The following is a 27,043-nucleotide window of genomic DNA, read 5'->3' on the forward strand; positions in this document are numbered from 1 at the left end:
TTCCCATTCCAAGGAAAAAGAATTCCTTGCTTACATATTGGGCTAAATAGATAGGCACAGGGCTTGAAGAGAGAGAGAGAGTGTGTGTGTGTGTGTGTAAGTGTAACTGCAGTTCTTAACTCGGTTGCATGTGGTATGACTAAAGAATGAGATTATTTTCTTTGGTGTAATAACAGGTTTTTTTTTTCCTTGTAAAAATCTATCCTGCAGGCATAGATGGTTTAGGAAGACAAGTTTTCTAACTACTTGCATGCTTCACATATCATCTTAAAAGACAGCCCTTTCTAAACTAACCTGGTATCTCATAGATAAAACAAGATATGTATCCTGAAAAGGTAGATCATAAAACTTATGTCAGAACTTCTACTGTAGATGTTATAAGAAAAATGTGTAATCTGAAGCAGTATCTCCATTCAACATAAAGATTTGCGACTGTATTTATCTGTGGATATCCAGTTCCTGACACAGTGACCAGCATTGAATACATGTTTAATAAATACTTTAAAAATTAATGAACCAGATATGACTTGATTATAACATGTCCTTTTAGAGGTACAACATACAGAATTTTTAAAATCTCCAAATTTACACATACAAGGTCTCTCTGTTTATTATTGTTAATAAGAATGGTTTGCGCGGCATTGATGTAACCTGGCAGCCAAGGAGAGTGGACTGGAATGTCCATGCATGAACAATGATGACTTCACTGTACTAGTCAGTGGGAGTGGTAGACATCATTAAGTGAGTATGTGTATTGTGTGGCCGTCACATTCAAAGTGACTGAGTGCGTAGAGCAATGAATCTGCACCCAATTTTGCATTAAGCTTGAATATTCCTCCATGGAAACTATTTGAATGACTCAGAAAGCCACAGCTATGGGCAACTGGTGATTGGCAGCTTCATCAGAACAACAGACATGCTCATGCATCATATCTCATGTAGACTTTTTGTGAAACATAAACCACCCAGGTGACTACAGCCCATATTTGGCACCCTGCAACATCTGGCTTTCCCCAAAACTAAAATCACCTTTAAAAGGGAAGAGATTTCAGACCATTTATGAGATTCAGGAAACTACGACAGGGTAGCTGATGGTAATTGGGAGACCTCTGTGAGGTCCCAAGGTGCCTACTTTGAAGGGAACTGAGGTGTCATTGTCCTTTGTATGTTTCTTGTATGTTGCATTTCCTTCAACAAGTCTCTATTTTTCATATTACATGGCTGGATACCTTTGGACCTTCTATATATTTAGGAATTTATCCATTTCTTCAAGGTCATTGAATTTGGTGGCATATAATCTTTATAGTACTCCAGTATGATCCTTTGTATATCTGTGATGTCTGTGGTAACTTCTCTTTCATTTCTGATTTTGTTAATATTAGTCTTTTATCTTTTTTCTTAAGTGAGTCTAGCCAGGGTTTTGTCAATTTTATTAATCTTTTCAAAGAACCAGCTCTTTGTTGTATTAATTTTTTGTATAGTCTTTTCGCTATTTCATTCTATTTGGCTCTAATTTTGATTATTTTCTTTCTTCTGCTGACTTTGGGTTGCTTTTGTTCTACTTTTTCTAATTCTTTAATGTATAATGTTAGTTTGTTGAGCTGGGATTTTTTATTTTTTTTTTGAGATAGGCCTATAATGATATAAACTTCCCTCTTATTACAGCTTTTGCTGCATCCCAGAAGATTTTGAAATGTATTGTCATTCTCATTTGTCTCTATATATCTTTTGATCTCACCCTTTATTTCTACTTTGACCCAATCATTTTTAGTAGTATGTTGTTTAAGCTTCACATATTAGTGAGCTTCTTTACTTGCTTTTTGAACTTTATTTCTAATTTCAAAGCACTGTCCAAAGCTTGGTAATTTTAGGGTCCTTTTAAATTGTTGTTTTATCACTGTGCCCCAGAGCAGGCAAGTCTACCCATGCAAGCCTCTCAGTGGTATCCCTCTCTTCCCCTCCGTACTGCAGGCCAGTCCTGTTGGGGTGGGGTTCCTACGGTTACCTCATCTCCATTTCTTCTACCCTTTTCTATGTGGTTTGTCTCTTACTTGTTGTGCAGAAGCTGTTCAATTAGCTCTCAGTTGTTCTTCAAGTGCAATTACCTTATATGTTAGTATATATTCAGTGTGTCTATGGAAGAAGGTGAGTTCAGAGTTTTCCTGTGTTACCATCTTCGACCCTCCCTCTTCTACCAGTCTTTTATCTGGCCTTTAACTATAGAAATGCCTTGGCTTCTTTTGGTGGATTGAGTTTTTTGACCTTTTTAATTGTAAATGGAACATTATACACATATACCCACACAGTTTTGAACATTCTACTTCTAAGAATAATAACTATGTAGTCATTACATTTGAAGAACACATGCTGGTCATGTCCATATTAGTTTAAACTTTCCAAGAAAATATTGGAGAAGATATATTTACATTGTAAAGTTTACATGGCACTTAGAGTTTCTACACTTCTTAAGAAAAAATATATTTAATTGCACAGAGTATAAACTTCGGAATCAGAAAGATCTGTGTTAGACCTCTGCCACCTACTAATTATATGGATTTGGGAATGTTACACTCTTTGAGCCTCTTTTTCTTATCTGTACTAAAGAATAAGAAGACTTAAGATGCCAGTTATAGTAACTCTTAGCAATATCTGTTTAGATCATATAGCACAGCACCTGGTAAAAGTTGTCATTAAGCAAAACTTAGCTGTTGGTATTATCAAAATTATTACTATTGCTATCTTAAACTTCTATCTAGTTTTGGCTACTGTTAAAAATATTAAAATATCCATGTATATTTGTCTGGGTTCTTCAGAGAAATAGCAGCAATAGGATTGGACCTTCAACTGACAGGATGAAACCCACCCAGGTTATGGAGGACAATCTGATTTATGCAGGGTCCACAGATTTAAATGTAACTATCATTAAAAAAAAAAAAAAAAAAAAAAAAAAAACCTTCACAGAAACATCCAGGGTATTGTTTGACCAAGTATTCAGACATGTGGCCCAGCCAGGTTGACACATCACATCAAGTAATACTTTGCTCTGACTTTCTAAACATTCAATCCCTATATTATATTGTCCATGAATAAACAAGGTTATTTGATGATTGAGCAACAGCTACAATACACATACTTCTTGGTAGAGCTTGAAAGAGACACATTCTCATTGTGGCTATTTCTCTTGTAAAACCTATAAAAAGGTAGTTTATGTATGCATTTCAAACAGGAATTCATCTTTATGATTGTTTATGGAATTCCCATTTTGTGCGAGAGAAAAAGAGAAAAGAAGGGACCTGTCCCAGAGAATCAAGTATGCCTATTCCAAACCAAAAGATATGTCCATAAATTATCAGCAAGACTCAATCTGAGTGACATACACTTAAATATATATAAGCACAAGGTGGTGGCATCACTAATATTTTATCCTCTTAGCAGAATTCATCCAGTACTCTGGAAGATCTGAGCATACTATGTAAGCATTCATCATGAGACGGAATTGATGTCATTTGTGGGATGAAGCTGAGAGAACCACAATGCAGAAGAAATGGAAGGATATTAGATTGATAAGGCCTTGTGAGATGTTGACAAATTGAGTAGACTTCACATCATTGCACAGAAATCATTAGTGGCCATGCTGGGTGAAATGGAGAATTAGAAATTACCTGATCCATCCTGACAACTTCTTCATTTCTCCGTAATTTCAGTAACCTCAGAAAGGCTAATCCCTAGTGAGAGGTTACTGGTACTACCAGAAATACTCCTATCTTTAGTGAGAGGTTACTAGTACCACTGAAAATACTTCTACCCTAGATTATTTTAGTCCACTGGTATGAACACTTCCCTTTCATGTTATGAATGCTTACCTTTACCTTTGGTTTCATATAGTATGTGATACAACTTCACTGAATAGGGCCTCGTTCCTTAGACCATTATATAGGTGAGATGTAAATTTGTCAAAAGTTACTTTGGACAGCTTTTATCATAAACTTTATTCACATGGGAAAATCCTTATAGCTGGTATAAGAAATCCTTAAAGTTATAATGTGGAAGCAGATAGTGCACATCTTGATTATATATGCAGAGGTGTTCTCAACAAGTTGGTTTTATTTGTGAAATTTAATCTCAAACAATGGTTGACTGTCTGGCCAGACACTGGACTTTAGTAATCTCACAAATCAATCATATGCTGTAATTGAAGTTGGAGGTTGAGATTTCTAATCATGATACCTGTTTAAATTTTTCTGACTGTCAGCCAAAGTGTCTGTTGAGAATATTGAATTTTATTTCTTTCAAGACAGAATAAAAGCATCTCAAGAATGAATAAAAGCATCTCAGTATCGAATCCTGGAAAAGAGGCTGACCAAATCAACTCTCCCCACAATTACTCAAACAGCCCTTTCAAGGATAGGGTATTTTGAAGTTGCAAAACAGAGTTTCCATTCAATTATTTGCAGACGTTCTTTGAAAATGAATTTGCACTGCCCTCCATAGCATAACCTCATCTGTGGCTCTATTTCTTACTCCTACTTTTAACAGTACGAGAAAGAGAATAGGAGTCAAGGTAAAGGTAAAATATGTTTGCCACCAGCAGAGAATAAGCAATAAAAGATACAAGTAAATAGCTAAGAGTAAGTAGAACCTCAAGAAAACAGCCCTTTATTGACTTTAAACTGATCCCACCGTGAATCATGGAAGCCAACATTGCTATACTTAATAGGCATCAAACACAATAATGCTGAACCACAGGAGTTATAGGCATATTCAGCATCTAAATAACTCTCATCTTTAGTAACTTCAATATTAAATATTTTAATAAATGTTTAACAGAATATCCTGGCTTAGTATAAACTATAAAGATTTTACATTTCTTTTTTTTAATTTGTCAATTTAAGCTTTATATCTTAGATCACATTTCAGCTGGAAGGCTGATTTCGGTCTAAGTAGTACTCACTACTTAAATATTTTTAAAGTGTTCTTATTAACTTCAAACATTAATAAATATATGCAATGTTATAAGGTTCCAAGATTCTCATTTATTGATGGTAATCTTAAATTATTTTAAATAGAGGGTTATTACTGTGACCCCATACACAAAATTCCTCCCCTCTTCTCTCCTGTCTTTTCTCACATATGTTATAACTGAAAGAAAAATGTTAAATGTTTTTAAAGTCAAATCCAAAAGTATTGATTCAGTGTTGCACTTTTTTGTATGAATAGTTAGTTCATCATTAGAAAAGCAGTCTAGCTGAGAAAGCATTTTATTGGTTGGTTGTTTTCTTCTGGTAGTACAATATCAGACACCAATGTGGAAAAAGAGTTTAATCTTGACATCACAAAACATAATATTTTGATTGTCACTATATACTAAGGAGAAAAAGTATTAAATAAATTGCCTTTGAATAGCATCAAAGTCTGTTATCCATGAGTTTTAGGGTGGTTAAGGGACATACAATGTTAACCTCAGGGCACCTGTGCAGACCTCTGTGCTACCACTTCTGTACATGAGGATGATTTACTGACTTTCTAGCCACTTGAATGTGAACTCCTAGAAACAAAGTGTCGTGATTTTTCAAAATTTGAATCTTCAAAGTCTACCACAATATCAGGTATATAATCACATAGCAGACATTAAAATTATCTTTATAGAGAAATGAACAAATAAACAGACAAGCTTCCTCTGAACAGAATTTGTTTTTGTATTTATCCTTATTTTTAAAATGTTTCTGACACTGCATTCTATATTAAATAGATGCATGTTCTCCTATCTTCACAGTGTGTTACCAATGACACCATCCAACCAGGAGGCATGTTTTAAGAATATGGCAGAATAAATAACATTCAGTTAACTGATCATGAACTTTCACTATTTCTTGTAAATATCCTGCTCAGAAAGAGACTTATAGTCCACTTAACCTGTTTGTAGCTTCCATATTTTTGTATCAATCAATCCCTAGCTCTCTGGAACTCCCTCTTTTTGTGTTCTCTCAGACTCTGATCTCTCTCAGCTTTCCTGTCATTCTGTCACACTGCATGTTCCTTAGTAGTCACCTTCTGCAACAGCAGCTGCTAAAGTGTCTTTGATGCTCCCTTTCAACACATTCTTTCTGAGGCAGCCTTCTTAATTATTTCAACACCCTCTAGGGGATAACAATCCTCAGACTTCTATCTTAATCTCTAGGGCTATATCTCAAACTATCTACTTCATATCAGCCTCCTCATATCTTCTTCAATTAACATCACCAAATAGGTCCTTTTACTCACTTTTGATATTTAATTACCAAGCCCTGTTCTACTTCCTAGCCCTCCATACCCCCACTATACCACTTTCCTATCTGAGTTCAGGCCCATTATTTTATAACTCCTTTAATTCCCTGAAATTGACATATTATATACAAATGTACTTTCTAAAGTGTAAATCAGACCCTTCTTCTCTCCAAATAAAGATTCTTCAATGGTTTACCATTGGGTACAGAATAACATCAAAATCTTTTAGGCTGGCATTTAAAGGGCCATCATGGAACCAAAAAAGACCCCGAATAGCCGCAGTAATCTTGAAGGAAAAGAACACAGTAGAAGGAATCACAATAATGGCTATCAAACTATAATACAAGACCACTGTAATCAAAACAGTCTGGTACTGGCATAAGAACAGACACATAGATCAACGGAACAGAATAGTGAGCCCAGAAAGAAACCTAGGTCTATATGGACAACTAATATTTGACAAAGGGGTAAGGAACATAAAATGGAGTGAAAAGAGCCTCTTCAACAAACGGTGATGGGAGAACTGGACAGGGGACATGCAAAAAAATGAAACTAGACCACCAACCTATATCATACAACAGAATAAACTCAGGATGGATCAAAGACTTAAATGTAAGTCATGATACCATAAAAATCATAGAGGAAAACATAGGCAGAAAAATCTCAGATATCCCACGTAGCAATATATTCACCAATATTTCTCCTAAGGCAAGGGAAATAAAGGAAAAAATAAACGGGACTACATCAAACTAAAGGGTTTCTGCTCAGCAAAAGAAAACATCAGCAAGATGTAAAGGGAACCAACCATATGGGAAAACATACTTGCCAATGATACCTCAGATAAGGGTTTGATCTCCAAAATATGTAAAGAACTTATAAGACTCAACACCAAGACAGACAATCCAATTAAAAAATGGGCAAAGGACCTGAACAAACACCTTATCAAAGAGGACATACAGAGGTTCCAAAGGTATATGAAAGAAAGCTCAACATCACTAGCCACCAGAGATGCAAATAAAAACCACAATGAAATACCACCTCACACCAGTCAGAATGGCCATCATCAACAAATCAACAAACAACATGTGTTGGCAAGGATGTAGAGAAAAGGGAACCCTAGTGCAGTGCTGGTGGGAATGCAGACTGGTGCAGCCACTATGGAAAACAGTATGGAATTTTCTCAGAAAACTGAAAATGGAGCTGCCTCTTGATCCAGCAATTCCATTGCTAGGATTATACCTGAAGAATCCTGAAACACCAATTCAGAAGAACCTATGCACCCCTATGTTCATAGCAGCACTGTTTACAATAGTAAAGTGCTGGAAACAGCCTAAGTGCCCATCTGTAGATGAGTGGATTAAAAAACTGTGGTACATTTGCACAATGTAATACTATGAAGCAGAAAGAAAAAAGGAACTGCTACCTCTTGCGACAACATGGATGAAACTGGAGAGTATTATGCTTAGTGAAATAAGCCAGGAAGTGAGAGACAAATACCATATGATATCACCTAACACAGGATACTAATTAACAATACAAACAAATGAGCAAAATAGAACCAGAGGCATGTAAACAAGGAGCAGAGTGACAGTGACGGGGGGGGGGGGGGTGGCGGAAGGGGAGAAGAGCAGAATAAAGGAGAAGGGTCTCATCAAGGAACTAGCATAAATGACCCACGGACATGGACAACAGGGTAATGGGGTGGGGATGGACTGTGGGAGAAGGGGGTAGCAATGGAAGGAAAAAGTGGGACAACCGTAATAGAAAAAAACAATAAATAAATAAAATAAAATAAAATGATAAAGGGCCATCATGATATAAACTCAGCCGACCATGACTCCCTTCCCAGGAATTCCTCATCACCCCAGTTCCCCTCACATACATGAAGCTACCCCATGAATAAGTCACGATCTCCTACACTTCCATGCCTTTGCATAAGCTGGTATTTTGTGGGGCAGTGCGCATGGTAAAGTGCACTAGTCAGCTCTGAATTTCTGCACATCCTTTAAGTCACAAATTGATGACTTCCAGAAATAAGAAACTTATTATTTCCCAAGGCAGTCCATTTAAGAGCATCTAGAGCTGACAAGAGAGATGTAAATTTTGGCCTTAACTGTATTCCTTACTGCCAACAGAACAAAAAATTAGAACAAATCTAATTTTTTCTTTCTCATGATATATCTCCAAGTAATTGAAACCATATTGCTCCTAGTGCTTCTATTCTCTCAGGTAAATATCCACAAAGTCCTTTACATAAGCCACCTATTTCTAGCCCACTCAGAGCTGGTGTCCAGAAATTTGCTGGGTACCCAGGCTATGGTCTGATCATTATAGAGTGAAGCTCAGCTCTGCTTTTGAATCAGGCACACTGCACAACCAGCTCCTTAGTGTTCATGTTCAGAGGTGGATTACCCCGCATACTCTCATCCCAGAGACAGGTGGGAATTAGACCACAGCTCTGTTCCCTCCACAATCTCAGCACAAATCACAAAGCATTTAGAATTGAGCTTGTGGGAAAATTATTTTTTTATTTCTCAGCTGTACCTTCACCTTGCTCTCCAAAGAAAGAAAATAAAATTGGATTCAAAATCATTGATTAAGAGACTTAAATTCCACAGAAAATGTGTGAAGAGTAGAGAAGGAAATGAGCCAGAGACGTGGGGAATGTATATAGGGGTGATTACCTTTACTTGTTAAGAGGAGGGCTGTCTGCCATTACAGAAGTAAGAGGCATAGAAGCCCCACTAGCTAGGGTTCCTTGAACTTCCTGTCTTCAAGTCCAACAACATACTGTTGCTCTTTGATTAAGGCTTTCCAAATAACAAACAAACAAACAAAGGTAATGCTGCCTCTCCCAGGAACACTTACCTCTGAACAAGTATGAAGTTCTTCAATGCTATGAATAAATTCCTGACAGAATTTTAGCCCTCAGATCTCACACAAGAGGGATATTGTTTTCAGAACTGAATTCACAGGAGATAAACGATAGCCTAAAGATGTACCTCACTTTTGCTAATGAAATTCTATGGTGCCCAGACTAAATTCCATTACAATGTGTGAATATTCACAATTAATTATGCATAATATTCAGAGTAACACCGATAAACAAACTCCTGGTTCAAATACTATACAAGCATTTAAATCTTACAGGAACCTCAAAGTACTTGTATGTTGTCCATTAATTGTAAAAATATAGGCGAAGTCTTGGAAATATAGCCCTGATGATATATATATTTTAAAGTTTTTGCATGAATTTCCAATAAATCTAAACAAATTCCAGGGCAGAATGTCTTGGTTCTATTAAATTACTGTTAATTAAGTAAGCAGCTCTTAAATTTAAACCAGGTTTAAAGTGTTACTTTTGCTGTGCTATTTGCTGGACCCCTAACTTGGTGTCTTACCTGCATTTGGATTCAATATCCGTATGAGGATACAGATACCTTCAATTTATTAATTTATTTCTGTCCACATCTCTTTATAAAATACTTATTGTAATAGTAGTTATACAATTCCTTAACTGCTTTTATTCCAAATGTCCATGTAATTTGAGATTTTGTCATTTATAATAGGAATTTCATTCAATGTCTGCATTTCTTGTTACTATAGTAAAAAATTTCCAACTAGTCTTCTTCATAAATATCAAATTCAAGGAGTTATACCATATTTAAGGTCCCATTGAGTCAAATAACCTAGAATTAGTGGATAATAATGTAAAATATAAAACATGTTCTTCCCACAGTTCTCCCCATTTCATCTAGTGGCAACTTCTTCATTCTATCTGTTCAGGGCAAAAATTTAAGTTAGTCATGATATGCTTCATATTACCTTTCTAACCCTAAATTCAACCACTTGCTTTGTTCTCTCCAGCCACACTAGCATCATTGCTATCCCTTGAACACGATATTTCCAGGGCATCTCCCATCGCGGTAATTTTTACTTGTTCTTCCATTTTCCTGTCCTCCAGACAACTCTGTGGCTCAACCCTTCACCTCCTCCAAGCCCTGAATCAAATATGCATATTTCCTTGCTCAGCAGTCTCCATTTTCCTTCCCTCCTTTACCTTTTCCAATGGCACCTATCACTATCGGACATAGAATTATTTTATTTTTGTCTCCCCCTGTTTAGTAGGTCGAATTCTAAAGATATACCCCCAAGATTTCTGTCCCCTGTTCAAACACACACTAAATCTAAGCACTGCTATGAAGGGACTCTGCCATATAATTAAAGTTGTTCATATAGAATGATCTCCCTATTTTAAGGTCAGTGATTTTCTGGACAGAACCAATGTAGTCACCTGAGCCCTTACAAGCAGCAGAGTAAAGCAGAGCAGAGATGGGGGAAATGGGGATGTCAGACTCAAAGTGTGAGGAAGACCCAGCATGCACAGCTGGTGTGAAGAAGCAGTGGGAAATGGGAGGAGGAAGGCAGGCATTCTGAAGGAGGTGAGCATCTCCCAGAGGACAGCCCCTAGCAGCCTAGAAATCTCATCCCCACATTCACCAGGATCCAAATTTTGCCAATAACCTGAGTGAACCAGGAAGCACATTCACCCCCAGAGCTTCCAGAATGAAAAACAGCCATGTTGCAAAAAAGATGAAACATATTCCTTGATTTCAGGCATGTGACACAGAGCAGAGAAATAACTGACTGTGCCTGTATGTCTGAACTACAGAGCAGATAGTTTTTAAGTCACTAAATTTGTGCTAAGTCGCTAAAATTGCAGCAGCAGAAAGCTAATATCCTCTCTCAGAATATAGGTCTTATGAGAGCAAAGATTCTCATCTGTTTCTTTTTTTATGCTGTACTCCAGAACCCAGAATAACGCCTGACAATCATAAACACTCACGTACTTGTAAAAATAATGGTAAATATATATATATATATAGATATATATATATGTGTGTGTGTGTGTGTGTGTGTTCTTTTCCATGAAATCTGTATTTCACAAGATCTTATAAAAATTTTTACCCCAAAACATTGAATTAAAATATTTAAAATTAAAATGTAAAAGCTAAATTGATTTGAGAACTGTCTGTTCTGTAGTTTGTAGATCTGCAAGTGTGTGGTGCCTATTGTTTCCATGGAGCCGACACATGAAGCTATCAAATTCCACTTCCTAAAGTAGTGGTTTTCAAATTGCATCTTATAATTTATTGGCAGGTCATAAAATCAATGTATAGGGTTGAGACAGGAAGGAAGGAACTAGTACCCAAACACCAGAACTTTAATTTTAGTGGGTGGTGTATGAGTGTGTGTATGTTGTGTGTATGCTGGATTGCAATGTAAGATGTATTCTTACTATAGGTACCATCAACATAATTTGAAAACCACAGCCCTAAGGTCATCATGCTCTTTGTTGACCAGCGTGCAACGGAGGGCCTGACTTGAGGTGAGATGAAGACAAATGAATGGGAAATGTGTCTACTAAGAAAGATTGGTCAAGAAAGAAGTACCATATCCTAAGTCTATGATTAAATTTGCAAGGTAAGAGCTCTATTATTAAAGAATTCACATAAATTGCACCACTTTAAGGTGAGGAAATGAAGTTTTCCCTGTCTATGTCCTTCCTTTGCGTCGAGCCTGAAATAGCAACCTTGGACATTGTCAACAGAACACAGTCACTGATTCTTGGTATAAAATGGGGCAATGTCTGAAAGGAGATGGTTTAGGCTTTAATCAGCAAATCATCCAAAGATAAGATTTCTTTTCTCCTTCATAGGGAAAGGACTGAAAACCCAACCCCTATCTATCTTCTGAGATTACCCAGTTTTAGTGTCATGTAAATTTAGCTGGAAAGGAAGTTAGAAATATCCTTGGCATGTGGAACCAAAGAATAAATGTTGGTTAGAAGAACATGAAATTGAATTTAGCTCAACATCCTCACTTTTTATTTTTATTTTTGCAGATTAGGAAGCTTAACTAAAGGCTTATACTATCCCTATCATTATAATAATGTTACTCTTGGCTTGTATTTATCAGTGATTACAACGTGCATTGTCAGCAGAATGCATAAAGATGAAACAGAGAACAACACAACTGTACACTATTCATTCTTTTACTCAAGGGCATACTCCGTGGGGGTCAGGGGGAATGGGTCATGCCATGCATCTTTGTTCTCTTGTTAGTGCCTACTGAGGCTGGGAAATTAAATAAGATAATACCTACCATGCACTTATCAGAGTGCACAGCACACTGTAAAAGCTATGTAAATATGCTCATATTTGTTTTTGTTGCTTTGATTTCAACACCCTATTATAGAATGTGCACAGGAAATTTTTAATATCTTATGATTTTGATTGCATTATAGAACAAAGTAAAATCATGTTATGTGCTAAAAGTCCATTTGTATTTGAAGAGACATTCAAATTTTACAGAATTCTTATGTGCATAAGGCACTTTAAGTGAGTAAAGATGAAAGAATTCCAATTAGTTAAAAACTACCCATAAAATTTCTTTTTAAGCATAGAAAAAGTAAATAGACATAGGATTCATGATTCATAAAAATAGCATTACTATTGAAAATATAAAATCTTGAATAATAGGAAGTGAATTTTTTCTTAGGTAAGAATCAGACATAAAAGTTCCAGTCACCACTGGAGCTTCAAGTCCTCACTAAAGGCAAAGGGGCTATAAATCCTAAAAGCACAATGTGACATTCTTTAGGACATGTTCCACAGAGAAAGAATATCAAAACATTAAAAGAAATTAATCACAATCTATTTCTCTGAGGATTCCAACAATGTTATCAAAGATTTTTTCCCTCAAATCTTACAAGCTCTACAGCACCTTTCCCTGCTGTTAACTTTAGTATTATATAATTAGCATATAATTATGTGCTCTTTCACATTGGAAAGACTCTCCTTTTATTAATGATTCTGAAAAGTTCTTTATTATTTATCTTTAAAGTGAATTTGAAATCAAGAGGCGTTTGTGACTTTTCTTTTTATCTTAGGAGTTCTTCAAAGTAATAAATTAGATGCTTAAGAATGTCAGACAGTCTTAAGTTTCCACCTTTTAGGTGAGAGATAGGGTTTGGGAAACAAATGTGCATCCTCCTTTCTCTACAGTTTAAATGTCTGGGATTTTGAAGAACACATTGCAAAACATTCATGTTCTTTGCCTTTTGTAGGAAATGGGTCAGAACAATTAGCTTCCTGAATCCAGTACAGAGACAGGAGGATACAATTCACATTTATAGTAGGAAGTATAATGTGAGTTCCAAATTAGTCTTGAATGAGGAATTCACCCTGCCTCAAACCTGCAGTCAGTTCTGGAAGGAACCACACATCTCTGCTGAAGCCAAGCAAACATTGCTGTTTTGGCTGAATACTTTTCTGTAACATTAGACTTACTGGAGTACTCCTGACTGGATATGGGGAATTATAAGGCAGGGTGTACATTATTGCAAATTTTAATCATTTGGGGGGCACTTTGCTTGTAGTGATAATCTCACAAAATGAATATATCATGAATAAGAAATGCAAATGCTTTTTGGTTGAGAACAGTTTTTTAGTTACTTTGTAACCTCTTCCTGCTTAACTTCTGGACAACCTCATTTGTGGTGGGGACCAACCAGATCAGTGCCCCAGTGGCTGTTTGGCTCACCACAGCCATGGGGACCTCAGCAAGTGTGAAACAATACCAATGGTTAAAATAATAATCAAGTTTCTCTTCTGCTATTTAGACATGGCATAAACTACCTCTGCCCAACATTTCCACTTTGGGCAAAGTTAATTGTACAAGAGCAGTTTCAAGAATTGAAATTTCCCATAGTTTTTACACTATTTCCATAGAGATGGTAGAGCAATAATAATCTGATAAGCTTGGAAAGTTTGCTGATTTTTTAATTTAAAAAATTCATCTATAATTGACATACAATATTAATTTCAGATTTACAAGATAGTAATTAGACATTTATATAATTTATAAAGTGATCACCCCAATAAGTCTAGTACTCATCTGACACTAGACATAGTTATTACAGTATTATTGGCTATATTCCCTACAATTGTCTTTTAAACTGGAAATTGGCACTTCTTAATTCTTTTGCCTTTTCCACACATTCCTTACACCCCCCCCCCCCGTCCCATCTGGTAACCATCAATTTGTTCTCTGTATTAGTGACTTTGTTTCTGATTTTTTGTTTCTTTATTTTGTTTTCTAGATTCCACATATAAGTGAAATCCTATGGTATTTGTCTTTCTCTGTCTTATTTCACTTAACATGTCATAAATGGCAAACTTTCATTTTTTGGGTGAGTAATATTCCATTTTATATATATAAAACACTTCTTTATCCAAACATCTATTGGTGGACATGACACTTAGTTTGCTTCCATATCTTGGCTACTGTAGATAATGCTGCAATAAATTAGGGGTGCATACAGTTTTTTGAATTAGTGTTTTTAATTACTTCAGATAAATATCCAGAAGTGGAATTGCTGGCTCATATGGTAATCCTACTTTTAATTTTTTGAGAAATTATAATACTGTTTCCATGGTGGATGCACCCAATTAACAATCCCACCAACAACAGCACAGAAGGGTTTCCACTGCTCAACATTGTCACCAGCAATTTATGTTTGTTGATTTATTAATGATAGCCATTCTGATTAATGTGAGGTAGTACTTTCTTGCTTAAGTTCATTTCTACATATTTTGTTTTTATTGATGTAATTGTAAATGGGATTGTTTTCTTAATTTCTGATAGTTCGTTATTGGTGTATAAAAATGCAACCAATTTCTGCATATTAACGTTGATCCTTCTATTTGCTGAATTCATTTATTCTAATTTTTTTGTTGTTGAAATCTATTGGCTTCTCTTTTATGTAGTATTATGTCATCTGCAAATAAGTTTTACTTTTTCCTTTCTAGTTCAGACGACTAATTTCTTTATCTTGTCTGAATGTTGAGGCTAGGACTTCAAATACTATGTTGAATAGAAGTGGAGTAAGCGGACATCCTTGTCTTCTTTCTGATCATAAAGAAAAAGAGCTTTCAGCTTTTTACCATTGAGCATGACTTTAGCAGTGCGTTTGTCACATACAAACCATTATTATGTTGAGGTATGTTCCTTCTATCCCCAATTTGCTGAGAGGTTTTATCTTAAATGGATGATGGATTTTGTCAAATGCTTTTTCTGCATCTACCGATATGATAATATGATTTTTATGCTTCATTTTGTTTCTGTGGCTTTTCATGTTAATTGATTTAAACTTATTGAACCAAACTTGTATCCCAGGAATAAATCCCACTTGATCATGGTGTATGATCCTTTGAATGTATTGCTGAATTTAGCTTTCTATTATTTTGTTGAGGATCTTTGCATCTATGTTCAGCAAGGATATTGGCCTATAATTTCTTTTTTTTGTAGTGTCTTTGTCTTGTTTTGGCATCAGGGTAATGCTGGCCTTATAAAATGAGTTTTGGCAGGCTTCCCTTCTTTTCAATTTTTTGGAATAGAAAATAGGCATTAATTCTTTCTTTGAATGTGTTAAACTTTGTCTGTAAAGTTATCTGGTTCAGGTCTTTTGTTTGTTTGGAGGTGTTTTTTTTCTGATTAGATTTTATTATCAGTTATCACTTTGTTTAGGTTTTTTCTGTTTCTTCTTGATTCACTCTTGGAATATTGTATGCTCTTTAGGAATTTATCCATTTTTCCAGGTGTCCAACTTGTTGGCATATAACTGTTCACAGTATTTTCCTATAGTCCTTTATATTTCTGTGGCATTGCTTATCACTTCCCTTCATTTCTATTTATTTGGGCCCTTTCTGGTTTTGTTGTTGTTTTTGATGAGTACGATTAAAGATTTATCTTTTTTGTTTATCTTTTCAAAGAACCAGCACTCAGTTTCATTGATCTCTTCCATCATTATTTTAGATCTATTTCATTTATTTATGCTCGGTCTTCATTTGTTTATTTATATAAACTTTGGGCTTTGTCTATTTTTTTTCTAACTCCTTTAGGAGTTTTGGATTGTTTATTTATGATTTTGTGTCTTGAGGTAGACCTGGATTGGTATGAATTTCAATCTTGGAACTGCTTTGTCTGTGTCCCATAGATTTTGGGTCACTTTGTTTCCATTTTGATTTCTTCTTTGATTTTGCTCTTAACCAATTCCTTGTTTAGTAGAACAGTATTTGGCCTCCATATGTTTGTGTATTTCTTTAGTTTTATTCTTGTAATTGATTTCTAGTTTCACACCACTGTGATTGGGGAAGATGTTCAACATTATTTCAATCTTCTGAATTTTATTGAGATGTTTTGTGGCCTAACATGTGGTCTATACTGGAAAATGTTCCATGTACACTTGAAAATAATATATATTTGTCTGCTTTTGGGTGAAATGTCCTATACATATCAATTAAGTAAATCTAGTTTAATATGTCATTTAAGGCCATTGTTTCCATGTTGATTTTCAATCTGGATGATCTACCTATTGATCTATAACTATATTACTATCAATCTCTCCCTTTATGTTTGTCAATATTTGCTTTATATATTTAGGTTCTCCTACATTGGGTATCTAAATGTTTATGAGAGTTATATCCTCTTGTTGGATTAATCTTGATATGAAATGATTGTTGTCTCTTATTTCAGCCCTTGGTTTAAAATCTATTTTGTCCAAGTATTGCTAAGCCAGCTTTTTCTTTCATTTTCATTTGCATGAAATATCTTTTTCATCCCTTTACTTTTAGTCTGTGTCTTTCGATCTGAAGTGGGTCCCTCATAGGCAGCATATGTACAAGTCTCATTTTTTAAATCCATTTAACTGCCCTGCATCTTTTGATTGAAGCATTCAGTCCATTTTCATTTAAAGAAATTATTGATAGGTACGTAGTTATTTCCATTTTATTGTTTTCTGATTGTATTTGTAGTTCTGTTTCTTATAATCTTGTTCTCTTATACTTTGATGACGTATAGTGTCATGTTTCTATTTCTTTTTCTTTATTTCTTGTATATCTCTTTTAGATTTTTGGTTTGTTGTTACCATATGTTTCATATATAAGTTGATGGTTACTTAAGTTCGAACACATTCTACAATCACTGCAGTTTTTACTCACCTTCATGTTTCTTTTTGCCACTGTTTTACTTCTTTTATATATATCCCTTAACTTAGTTCTGTAATTACACCTGACTTTTAAGCTTTGCATGATCTTTATAGTTGGTTGATCCACTGCTTTTTCTAAGTGTCCACCCTTGTCAGTGAGAACTTTTTTCTTTCCTATATTTTCTTATTCATATTTCTGATCTTTTTTACTTAAAGAGGTCCTTGTAATATTTTTTGTAATGCTGGGTTAGTAGTGATGCTCTCCTTTATCTTTTTCTTGTTTTGGAAAACTATCTCTCCTTTGATTCTAAATGAGAGTCTTGCTGGGTAGAGTAACTTTAGTTGTAGATCTTTTCTTTAATTACTTTAACTATTTCATGCTAATCCCTTCTGGCCTGTAATGACTCTGTTGAAAAATTAGCTGAAAGTCTAATGGAAGCTCTCTTGTAAGTAACTGCTTTTTCTTGCTATTTTTAAGATTCTATTTTGCCTTTAACCTTTGGCATTTTAATTATAATATATCTTTGGGTTCATCTTCTCTGGAACTTCCTGCAATTCCTGCACTTATTTATCTATTTCCTTCTCCAGGTTAAGGAGATTTCTTGTCATTATTTTTTCAAATAAATTTTCAATCTTAGGCTCCCTCTCTCCATCTGGTACCCCTATGATGTTGTTACACTTGATGTTGTTTCAGAGGTAACTTGAAATATCCTTTTTTTTTTCCTGTTTTGATTGGGTGTTTTCTGCTACCTTGTCACTGATTCAAGTCTATGCTTCATCTAACCTGCTATTGATTCCCTCTAATGCATTCTTCATTCCAGTTATTATATTCCTCATTTTTGACTGGTTCTTTTTATGGCTTCTGTCTCTTTGTTGAGGTTCTTACTAAGTTCATCTGCTCTTACCCAAAGTTCATTAAGCAACCTTATAACCATTGTTTTGTACTCTTGTCTGGGAAATTGCTCGTCTCTATTTCATTTAGTTCTTCTGGATTTTTGTCCTCTTTTCTTTCATTTGGCACATGTTTCTTTGTCTCCTCATTTTGGCTGACATCCTGTGTTTGTTTCTATGGATTAGGCAGGTAGGTTATATCTCCCAGCCTTGGGAGAGTCATCTTTGATACCCACTAGCATATTCTCCTATTCAGCTGAGCCAGGTGCTCACCTGTGTGTGTCCCTTCCCATTGTAGTTTAGCCTTGATTGCTTTTGGCACTTCAGTGGGTGGGATGATCTTGCTGACTGGTTGTGTGGGCTAACAATGACTTCAGTGGACAAGCTGTTGTGCAGGGGCTGATCCCATGGAGCAGGAGTCTGTCCTTTGGCTATGTCATTTGTGGAGCTGGTTGGGTGGTGCTGTCATGTGGTCTGAAGCTAGCCACCTGATGTATTGGTTTTACTACTTCTGAGGAGGAGCTCTGGTGCAAGCCGAGGTCAGCTGCCAATTGTTCCCAGCTTGGGGCCACCTGGTGGGAGCTACCACATGACCTGCAGATGGTTGCTGTTTCTGATATGTTTGGGAGAGGCTATGCTGTGAAACAAGACTGGCTGCCACTTGTGCCAAGCCTGGAATCCTTCATTGGTTACCCTGGGTCCAGTCAACACTGGCCACAGTTTATGCCAGGCTTAGGGCCACCCAGTGCAAGTTACAATGCAGGCTGAGACCAGTCATCACTTGTGCTGGGCTTAGGGCCACTTAACAAGAAGTATAGGGCATGCTGGGGTTGGCTGCTGCTTGCTTGGGGTTTGTGGACCTTTCGGGAAAGTCTGTAGCATGAGCCAAGGCAGGCTGCTCCTTTGGAAAAGCCGCTGGAAGCAGCTTGAGCCAGGAACGTTAGTTGGGTGGGTGGAGTCTCAGGGAGTCACCTTGGTAGGGCAAACAGTATTAGCCAGGTTACTAGAGAGCTCGTATTTAGAGCTTGCCAGCTAGGTTGGGGGAGGGCTCAACGAATAAACAATGCTACCTTCTAGCGCTCTCGTTCCTGTTGGGAGCTGCCCTGACCACACCCCTCCAGCTCTCACACTCAAGTTATTCAATTCAGGTCCTCCCCATATGTTGCTGGCACTTTCCGAGCTGCCACCTCTGTGCTGGAGCCCATAGCGAGTAAGTGTGTGCACAAGTGAAACCATGTGGCAGCCCCTCAAGAGCAATGCCTGGGACTCCAGTAGCCCTCAGTCTCACTCAGATGCAACTCCTGCTTATTTTCATAGCCAGAAGATATGGCATTTCCTCTTCCTTGATTTGATACCCCAGGCTGGGGAGCCCAGTTTGGGACTAGGACTCCTTGCTCCTCATGGGGTACCGCCATAGCTGAAATATACCTCCTGATTCTTAATTGCCACCCTATGGGTGTGGCATCTGCCCATTCCGTGTTTCACTGTGGCTTCTTCTTTATATCCTTAGTTAAAGGACTTCTGTTCTCAATGCTGGTTGTTCTATAATTTAGTTGTAATTTTGATGTAGTTGTGGGAAGAGGCAATCACAGCATTTACCTACTCCATAATCTTTACTGGTAGTTGTTAAAAACTTTGCTTCATCATCACCTCAGGGGATTGGTTCAGATTGTTTTCTGAGCTAAACTAACATTCATAATAGCACATCTTTTTGCCTAGGCATTTAGAATGCCATGACGTTCCTTTAGTCAAAAATGTCTAAGTAGCTTCATTTTCATCAGCAAGCTTTTTCTTGTGAAGTAAAAAAAAGAAAAAAAAGACAATAATTTACCTTGATTGTACCTAAGAAGCTCCTCCTTTCATGCTTTCTTTTCTTCTCTTCTATGTAATTATTTTTCCTTCTTAAATGAGAATCATAGACTCTCAGAACTGGAAGAATGCTAAGAGTAATTTAATCCAAACATCTACTGTTGTATAAATCCTCCCTATAGTATCTTTAATGAGAGCCTCCATTAATAACTGTTCTCCAGGGCAAAAATAGATGGGGGAAAAAAGGAAGTGTAACCCCCTATACAAGGGATAACACCTTATAACTAGAACAAACTACAAATGTGGTCTTTAAGAACTAATGAGTTCTCAATCTCTTATCCATCTTGTTTTATTACATTATGAAGATTTTGTGACACAGAGGCTCAATTTTAAGTTTGGACCATTGAGAATATGTCCCAAGTGGGAAGGAATCAACACTGTAAAACAATTTACAATGAGAATTTAGATCACACCATCTTGACCTTTTTATTTCCATAATCAAATATGTTAAAAGCTGTTTTTAAAGGTCTGCCTCATATGAAAAGAACTATAGGAAACTTGTATCACTATTAAGAATAACTTATTTTATCTAGTATAAATTATAGGTGAAGAAATTAGAACTAGAATGAGACTGTGTGGTTTGAACCCTGGCTTCTGCATTAATTAGCTATATGACCTTGGAAGTTGAAGTTTTGATTTACTCCTGTGTAAAATGAAGAGATTATTTTCTTCCCTGGGATATTAAGAGAATTAAATGAGCTAACTCACTAAGCACTTTGTTCTGTATATGGTATATGTTTTAAGTATACAAAAATGTTAGCTTTTTCATGTGCACTGAAGTAATAAAAACATAAAAATTTAGTTGTAGAGAACTATTTTTTAAATTGTTTTAGGATCTCAAACCTTCAATGAATTTCCATGAGTGCTATTTTGGACTAAGAATTCATAGTGCTAGGAAAACATATTTTCATGCTAATAAATAGCTTATAAGAAAATTTTATATAGCCAGAAGTTTTTAATAAGTCAATATGGATTATACTATATGCTAACTAACTGAAGAATACCACTATATAAATTCGCTGATCATGTACTGTGTGATTTTGGAATGGTGTGCCAGCATTTGGTCAACAAGTTAGAGTCACAAATAAGTTGACAAAATATAAAGTTATTTATGGTGTGGAAAACTTGACTTCTTCTGTGTTTGATAAGATTATAAAATAATCCTTTTGAGTATGTCCAGAAAGTTTTTTTAAAAATTGCTATTGTCAAATATCAAAAATTAACCAGTATCTAGTTTTATGTTACCTTGTTTTTATAAAACATCCCCTTATACAATTATTCTTTTCTACTCCCCAGTTATTCGATTCTAATCGTCTGCTTTCCTCTCAGAGCAAAAAGCAAAACAAGACAGAACTTTCAACAGATGAGTCTACAAAGAAAAGAATTTAAAGTCTGCCAGTCCAGAATAACCACTGAGATAATTAGGAATTTAAAGAATAATGCTATTTTTCACTTGTCTCCCACTTCCCAGAAGTCAGTCATTGCAACTGAAACACATCGTCTACAGAGTAATCTTTTCATATTGACCCATGGAATATGCTATGCTAATGTGAGCACTTAACAAATTATTTATGGCAACGTCAATTAAGTAGGCCCATGTAAAGATTTATATTCTATTAGAAAACTATTTATTGATCAATAAATCAGGAAGATCAAAATAATTACTTTTCTAAAAATGATAGAATCTTAGTTGGCAAATTCTAGCAAGTCATATATAAAATAAAATCTTTTCACTTTGAGAATCTGTTCAGATTACTATCCATGAGAAGAATAAGGGATTGGGTCGCCTTCCCAGCAATTTTAATATGTACCCTGGGGGGTTTCACATTACTGTCAGTATCTTATGAAAGACAAAGCAGTGTTCATTTATTAGATAACATGACAGTTGATAGCAATCTATAGACCTTATTCTGAATGAAGTGAAAATGTGCTATGGAGAAAATGGAAAAAAATGTACTATTGAAAACTACACTCTCTTAATTCCAAAACCACCCCCTAAAGATGTCACTGCACACACTCCATGCTTTGTTAATTCAGAAACATTTTGCTCTCCAAGCTGGCTGTCTACTTACCCTCGTTGTTTTTACTTTATTCCCAGAGGAACAGCTCCATCCTTTCCGATCCGGAAGAACTTTACACTCCTCTCCCTCAAGACATGGCTGCATGTGGCACCACCATTTCTGTTCCACTATTGAAGCTACAGGAGAGAGGAAAATTGATTCAGCATTTTCCATTGGGGTTTGTTAATTCTCTGGGTGCACATTTGAAGGAAAGCAAAGTCATAATTTTTTCCCACCCAGGGTAGATTGGGTTTTGAGGCCTGCTCCCTTTTTGTGCAAAGGGGCTAAATCTAGATTTTCTGAATATAATAATTAGTTTAATTTTTAATTTTACTTCATCTTGGTGTGAATACTGAAATGAGATTTACCCTCTTAAGTTTTTAAATGTACAATACAGTATTGTAAACAATAAGCACATTGTTAAAGGATTCTTCATGTGAATATATAGGCTTCATGAAAACTAATATATTTGAAAGAAACTGAGTATTCATGCACTTATTTACATAAACATATAAGAAAATAAGCCCCTGAACAACTTAAGAGTAAATATTTTAAAATAAATGTTATATTTCCCACAGTAAGCTGAAAATCAGGAGGGCATTAGAGTTAATGCATTTTTTTTTTTTAATGCAGGCAGTAACCATCATCACAAAAAATGTACCATGCTAATATGAGCACTTAAATGATTATTTATGGTAGCATCAATTAAAGAGCTCAAAAAGTCTTAATCCTATTGTAATTAAGGGAATACTTGAGTAAATAAAATTTTTGGTACATCTTTATAATCAGCATTTTATGTAAATTCTATTCACAACTAAACATTCTCTCATATGTATGGTGTCTATTTTTTCCATTCTTAAGAATCATCCATGGGTTTAGAAATTCATACTATTTAATTATGTTTTCTTCTTTTCTTTCCCAATTAATTGACGTGCATGCATCCTAAGCTGACAAATCAATATTTCATGGTATCAAAGAAGCACATAGACTTGTTGGAACCTCATTATAATGCCTTTTGTTACTAAACTGCATAAAATTTTAGACCTCCTTCTAAAGGATTTTGGATTTCAAAATGCCTTCCAAATAACCTCATATCAACCACATAATTTAATTGTGGTCCCTTAGAAGTGGCCCCAGTCAACAGCATTACAGTGGGTTTCCAGTTCTACACAGTCCCCATCTGTACTACCGCAATGAGCAACGTAGAAATCTCACCATCCACGCAAGATGGAGCTGCTCGCGTGGTGCCTGCCACCTGCCCGGGGAAGCAGGAGCACTTGACAGTTTGCGACCGTTCTTCTATCTTGTTCTTATTACAGCATCTGTGGAGGGCCACCACCTCGCAAGTGCCTGTTTTAACATGGTGAGCTGTACAAACAAAAACAAAGGATGAGACAACATTGAGAAGCAATGGACGTTTCCTCCCGCTTTTTAATTAGAAGTGCATTAAATATAGCTCCATAAGGGACCCACCATGCGTGAAACTAGAAATACAATAATGCAGACTCCATGATGCAGATTTTATTTCTTTGCTAAATGTCGCAGGACCATTTCTGTCAGTAAATGCTTGGTGAAGCAGGAGCAATTAGTGACTAGATTAAAATAAGCTGTTAGAAGAGTCTGAAATATAGAGGCAATATATGGTACCATCAATAACATATTTATTTGCATGTAATTTCTCTTTACACCTTTTTGTTCAACATGTTAATCAAAGTAAGTTAAATCCCTGTACAAGGTATGCTGAAAACAGGTGACACAAGGTTATGTTCTTCTGGTGGGTGAGTGTAAGGTCAGGCAGAATACCAGTTTTCAAGAAGCGATCATGAAAGGGGATTCCCCCTCCCCTTGGTATTCATCTGCACAAGTTTCCCTGGAAATGAAACTAATTGGTCGATTCTTGAAATTGCTATGATTTTCCCAAAAGTTCCAGGCAGTTTCAGGACCTTCCAGTTTTGCCTGAGAAGACAACTGCTACCAAATGGCACCAAGTACAGCAGGAACTTGAGTGGCTTTAAACCGAGCCTAGAAACCCAGTCCAAAAGCTGTGAGGGTCCCTGCGCCTTTTGTTCACCTTGCAGGAAGGCTATGAAGGTGAAATTTTGGTGTGATTGAAATTTTTGGACCGGACTTATCACATTATGATAAGGTTCTTGTTTGCTGTCCTCATTTTTTTTTTCAGCATTTCTTCTTCAAAGTATTAACCCTAGTGTGAAATGAAAAAGCAAAAGTTTCATTTGCTAAAAATAAAAAGAGCTTAGAATCAAATATTTATTGAAACACTATACTTTCAGAAGCTTTAAAACTGTGATTGTTATAAAAACAAATTTAAATAGAAAAAAGTTAAAGTAGAGATCTGAACTTTTTTAATGTTATAAACATATTAAGACCCATTTTAAATGAAATCAGCACATTATGAATTTCTATTATCTTCCCCCGGGAAATGAGGGACCATTTTGCAATAAGTCAGGTTAGCAAGCTTGTTTAGATATTTCTTGTGAGAAAGAGCATATCACATATATTGTCCAAATCATACTTCCAATGGGACTCCAAGAAACTCGGGTGTGACATATAGTTTTGACATGTGATCCTCAAAAGAAGAACTTTCCAGAAGAAAATACTATTTCCAAGGTCACAAAGATTTTTCTGCTGTTGTATATATGGGGATTTTTCTGTGTTTGATTCAAACACAAAGCTACCACTACAAAAGCTAAAAACTTAAAAGCCAGACTTCTGTTCCTATCCTCTCTCATGCTCTGTAAAATACTTTCTTATCTAAGCATGATTCCATTTGTTTTAACTTATTGAATGCTTTGTTACCCAAGTCATTATCCTGCTTCCTACAGGGTACTCAGTCATGTTTTAATTGAGTCAATACCACATAACAGGCATAATTCTGAGCCCCAGGACTGCACCAGTGAATAGGAGCGACTTAGACCTTGTCCTCAAAGAGATCATATTCCTCTGAAGGAAATAATAAATACCTAAGTTGATTATTCCATAGGACAGTATTAGATTTTTAAGCACCTTAAAGGAAATACAGTATGTTTATTGAGAGTAATTAAGCAAGAAGACGTGTATTTTAGCAAGAGTCTCAAGGGAGACCTCTCTAAGGAGGTACATGAATGATGACCTCGGCAAGGAGAAGGAAGCTTCCATTATGAAGATCTAAGACAGGAAGAGCATTCCAAAGGGAAGCGGCAGCGATGACAGTCCTGAAATGGGGAAAAGAATGGGATGTTCTCAGGACAGCAAGATGATCAGCGTTGTCGCACAACTGTGACCTTGGGGGAAAGGTGTCAGAAATGTAGGAAGATCATGGAGGGGTGAGTATGCCACAGTAAGGAGATGGGGTTTTATTCTCACTGCAAGCCAAAGTCTTTGGGTAAAAATAGTATGATCTCATCAAAGTTTTAGAAGTTTTCTTAGGCTGCTCTTTAGAGTGAGGACTGCAGAAAGCAAGAATGGAATCAGGGAAACCAATTATAAAGAGATTGCAGGAGTCTAAGTGATAAAAGATGGAACTTGCACTAGACTCAGAGCAGCAGACTTGCAGAGAAGTAGCAGGTTAAGGGTATTTCAGTGTAGAGTTGATTTGACTTGCTAAGGGATAGAATGGGAGCTGTGACGGAAAAAGGAACTAAGGATTGTTCCTAAGTTTGTCCTGAGCAATTGGAGGTTGGTGGTGCTGGTAGACAAAGAAATCTTGGGGAAAGGGGTTAGGCTAGAATATCTATAGTTCCCTTTTCTCTGTGTCAAATATGAGTTCCTTTTAAGACACTCGAGTAGAAATATAAATCAAGCAGCATCATTTATGAAATAGAACTTCAAGAAGAAAAATGGGCTGCAGAGTCACATTCAAGAGATCTAAACCAACAGGTAAATATCTCAAGCCATGGACTAAACCAAATTATCATGGAAAGGTCACCCACAAAGAAGGAAAAGAATATCCAAAACCCAGATCTGCAATGGGGCAAATGGAAAAAAAAAAAAAAAAAGGAGCAACATATGAGGTTTGAGGAAAAAAAAAACAAATAAAGGCATGGAAAAGCAAAGAATAAAATGTTTCAAGAAGGAGGGATTCATTGGCTATGTCAAAGCTGCTGAAAGGTTCAATAAGTAAAAAGGAAATGATAATCCCTTAAAGTAATGTAATGTAGTGGTTAAGAGCATAGACTCCAAAACCAGTGTAGCTGTGTTCAAATCTAAGCTCCTCCCAGCTGCTGTGTGACATTGGGCAAGTTACCTAATACCTCTGAGTAGCAGTTTTTCATGTCTAAAAGAGGGATAAAAAAAAAAAGCACAAGCATATAGGACTGCCTTGAGAATTAAGTGATTTATCATATATAAAATATTTAGAACACTTTCTGCCTCTTAGTAGGCACTCTGATAGCTTCTACGATTGCTGGCATTTGAACTAGCAAAAATCCTTTCAGTGGACTGATAAAAAACAGTCATGATTGAAGTATGATTAGTATAGAATGGGATGTAAAATTCTACAGACAATTATAAAAATTTCTTTCATGGAGTTTTTCTTTGAAGGGGAGAAAGAAACAGACTCTCTAAAAGCATGCTTACTTGCTGAACTGATCTGGTAGAGAGAAATATTCAATACAGGAGAGAAAATGAGTAACTGAAAAAGAATGTTTTTAAGAAGGAAAAAGGAATTGATAGCAGGGCACCAGAGGGGTTGGCCTTAGATTGATGTGGAGACACAGTCCATTTTACCCAGATTCAAGGGTGATATATAGATGCAGAGGCAAGTAGATGTGAGTTGATCTGTTTCTTATCTGATTTTATCTATTTTCTATGAAATATGAGATATGTGTGAGAATAAAAAAAAGTATATGAAGTAAATATCTTAGAAAGAGGCAAAGTAAATTTACCAAGAAGGAGTGGTGCGTGGTCTGGC

At 36.1% G+C, this 27,043-nt stretch overlaps 1 protein-coding gene across 2 annotated transcripts in view; it reads right to left on the reverse strand.

Annotated features, from left to right (window-relative positions):
- TAFA2 (TAFA chemokine like family member 2) overlaps positions 1-27,043 on the reverse strand; it is a 467,249-nt gene that overhangs the window by 22,230 nt on the left and 417,976 nt on the right. For both annotated transcript variants that reach the window (XM_090275632.1, XM_090275633.1), the window contains 2 exons: positions 23,350-23,502; positions 22,147-22,271 (listed from right to left, as the gene is read on the reverse strand). In XM_090275632.1, the coding sequence (XP_090131758.1) occupies positions 22,147-22,271; positions 23,350-23,502 (278 nt within the window). The remainder of the gene's footprint in view (positions 1-22,146; positions 22,272-23,349; positions 23,503-27,043) is intronic.

This window comes from Furipterus horrens, unplaced genomic scaffold (genome assembly GCF_987537825.1).
Source record: "Furipterus horrens unplaced genomic scaffold, mFurHor1.1.pri manual_scaffold_4, whole genome shotgun sequence".
NCBI classification, from domain to species: domain Eukaryota; kingdom Metazoa; phylum Chordata; class Mammalia; order Chiroptera; family Furipteridae; genus Furipterus; species Furipterus horrens.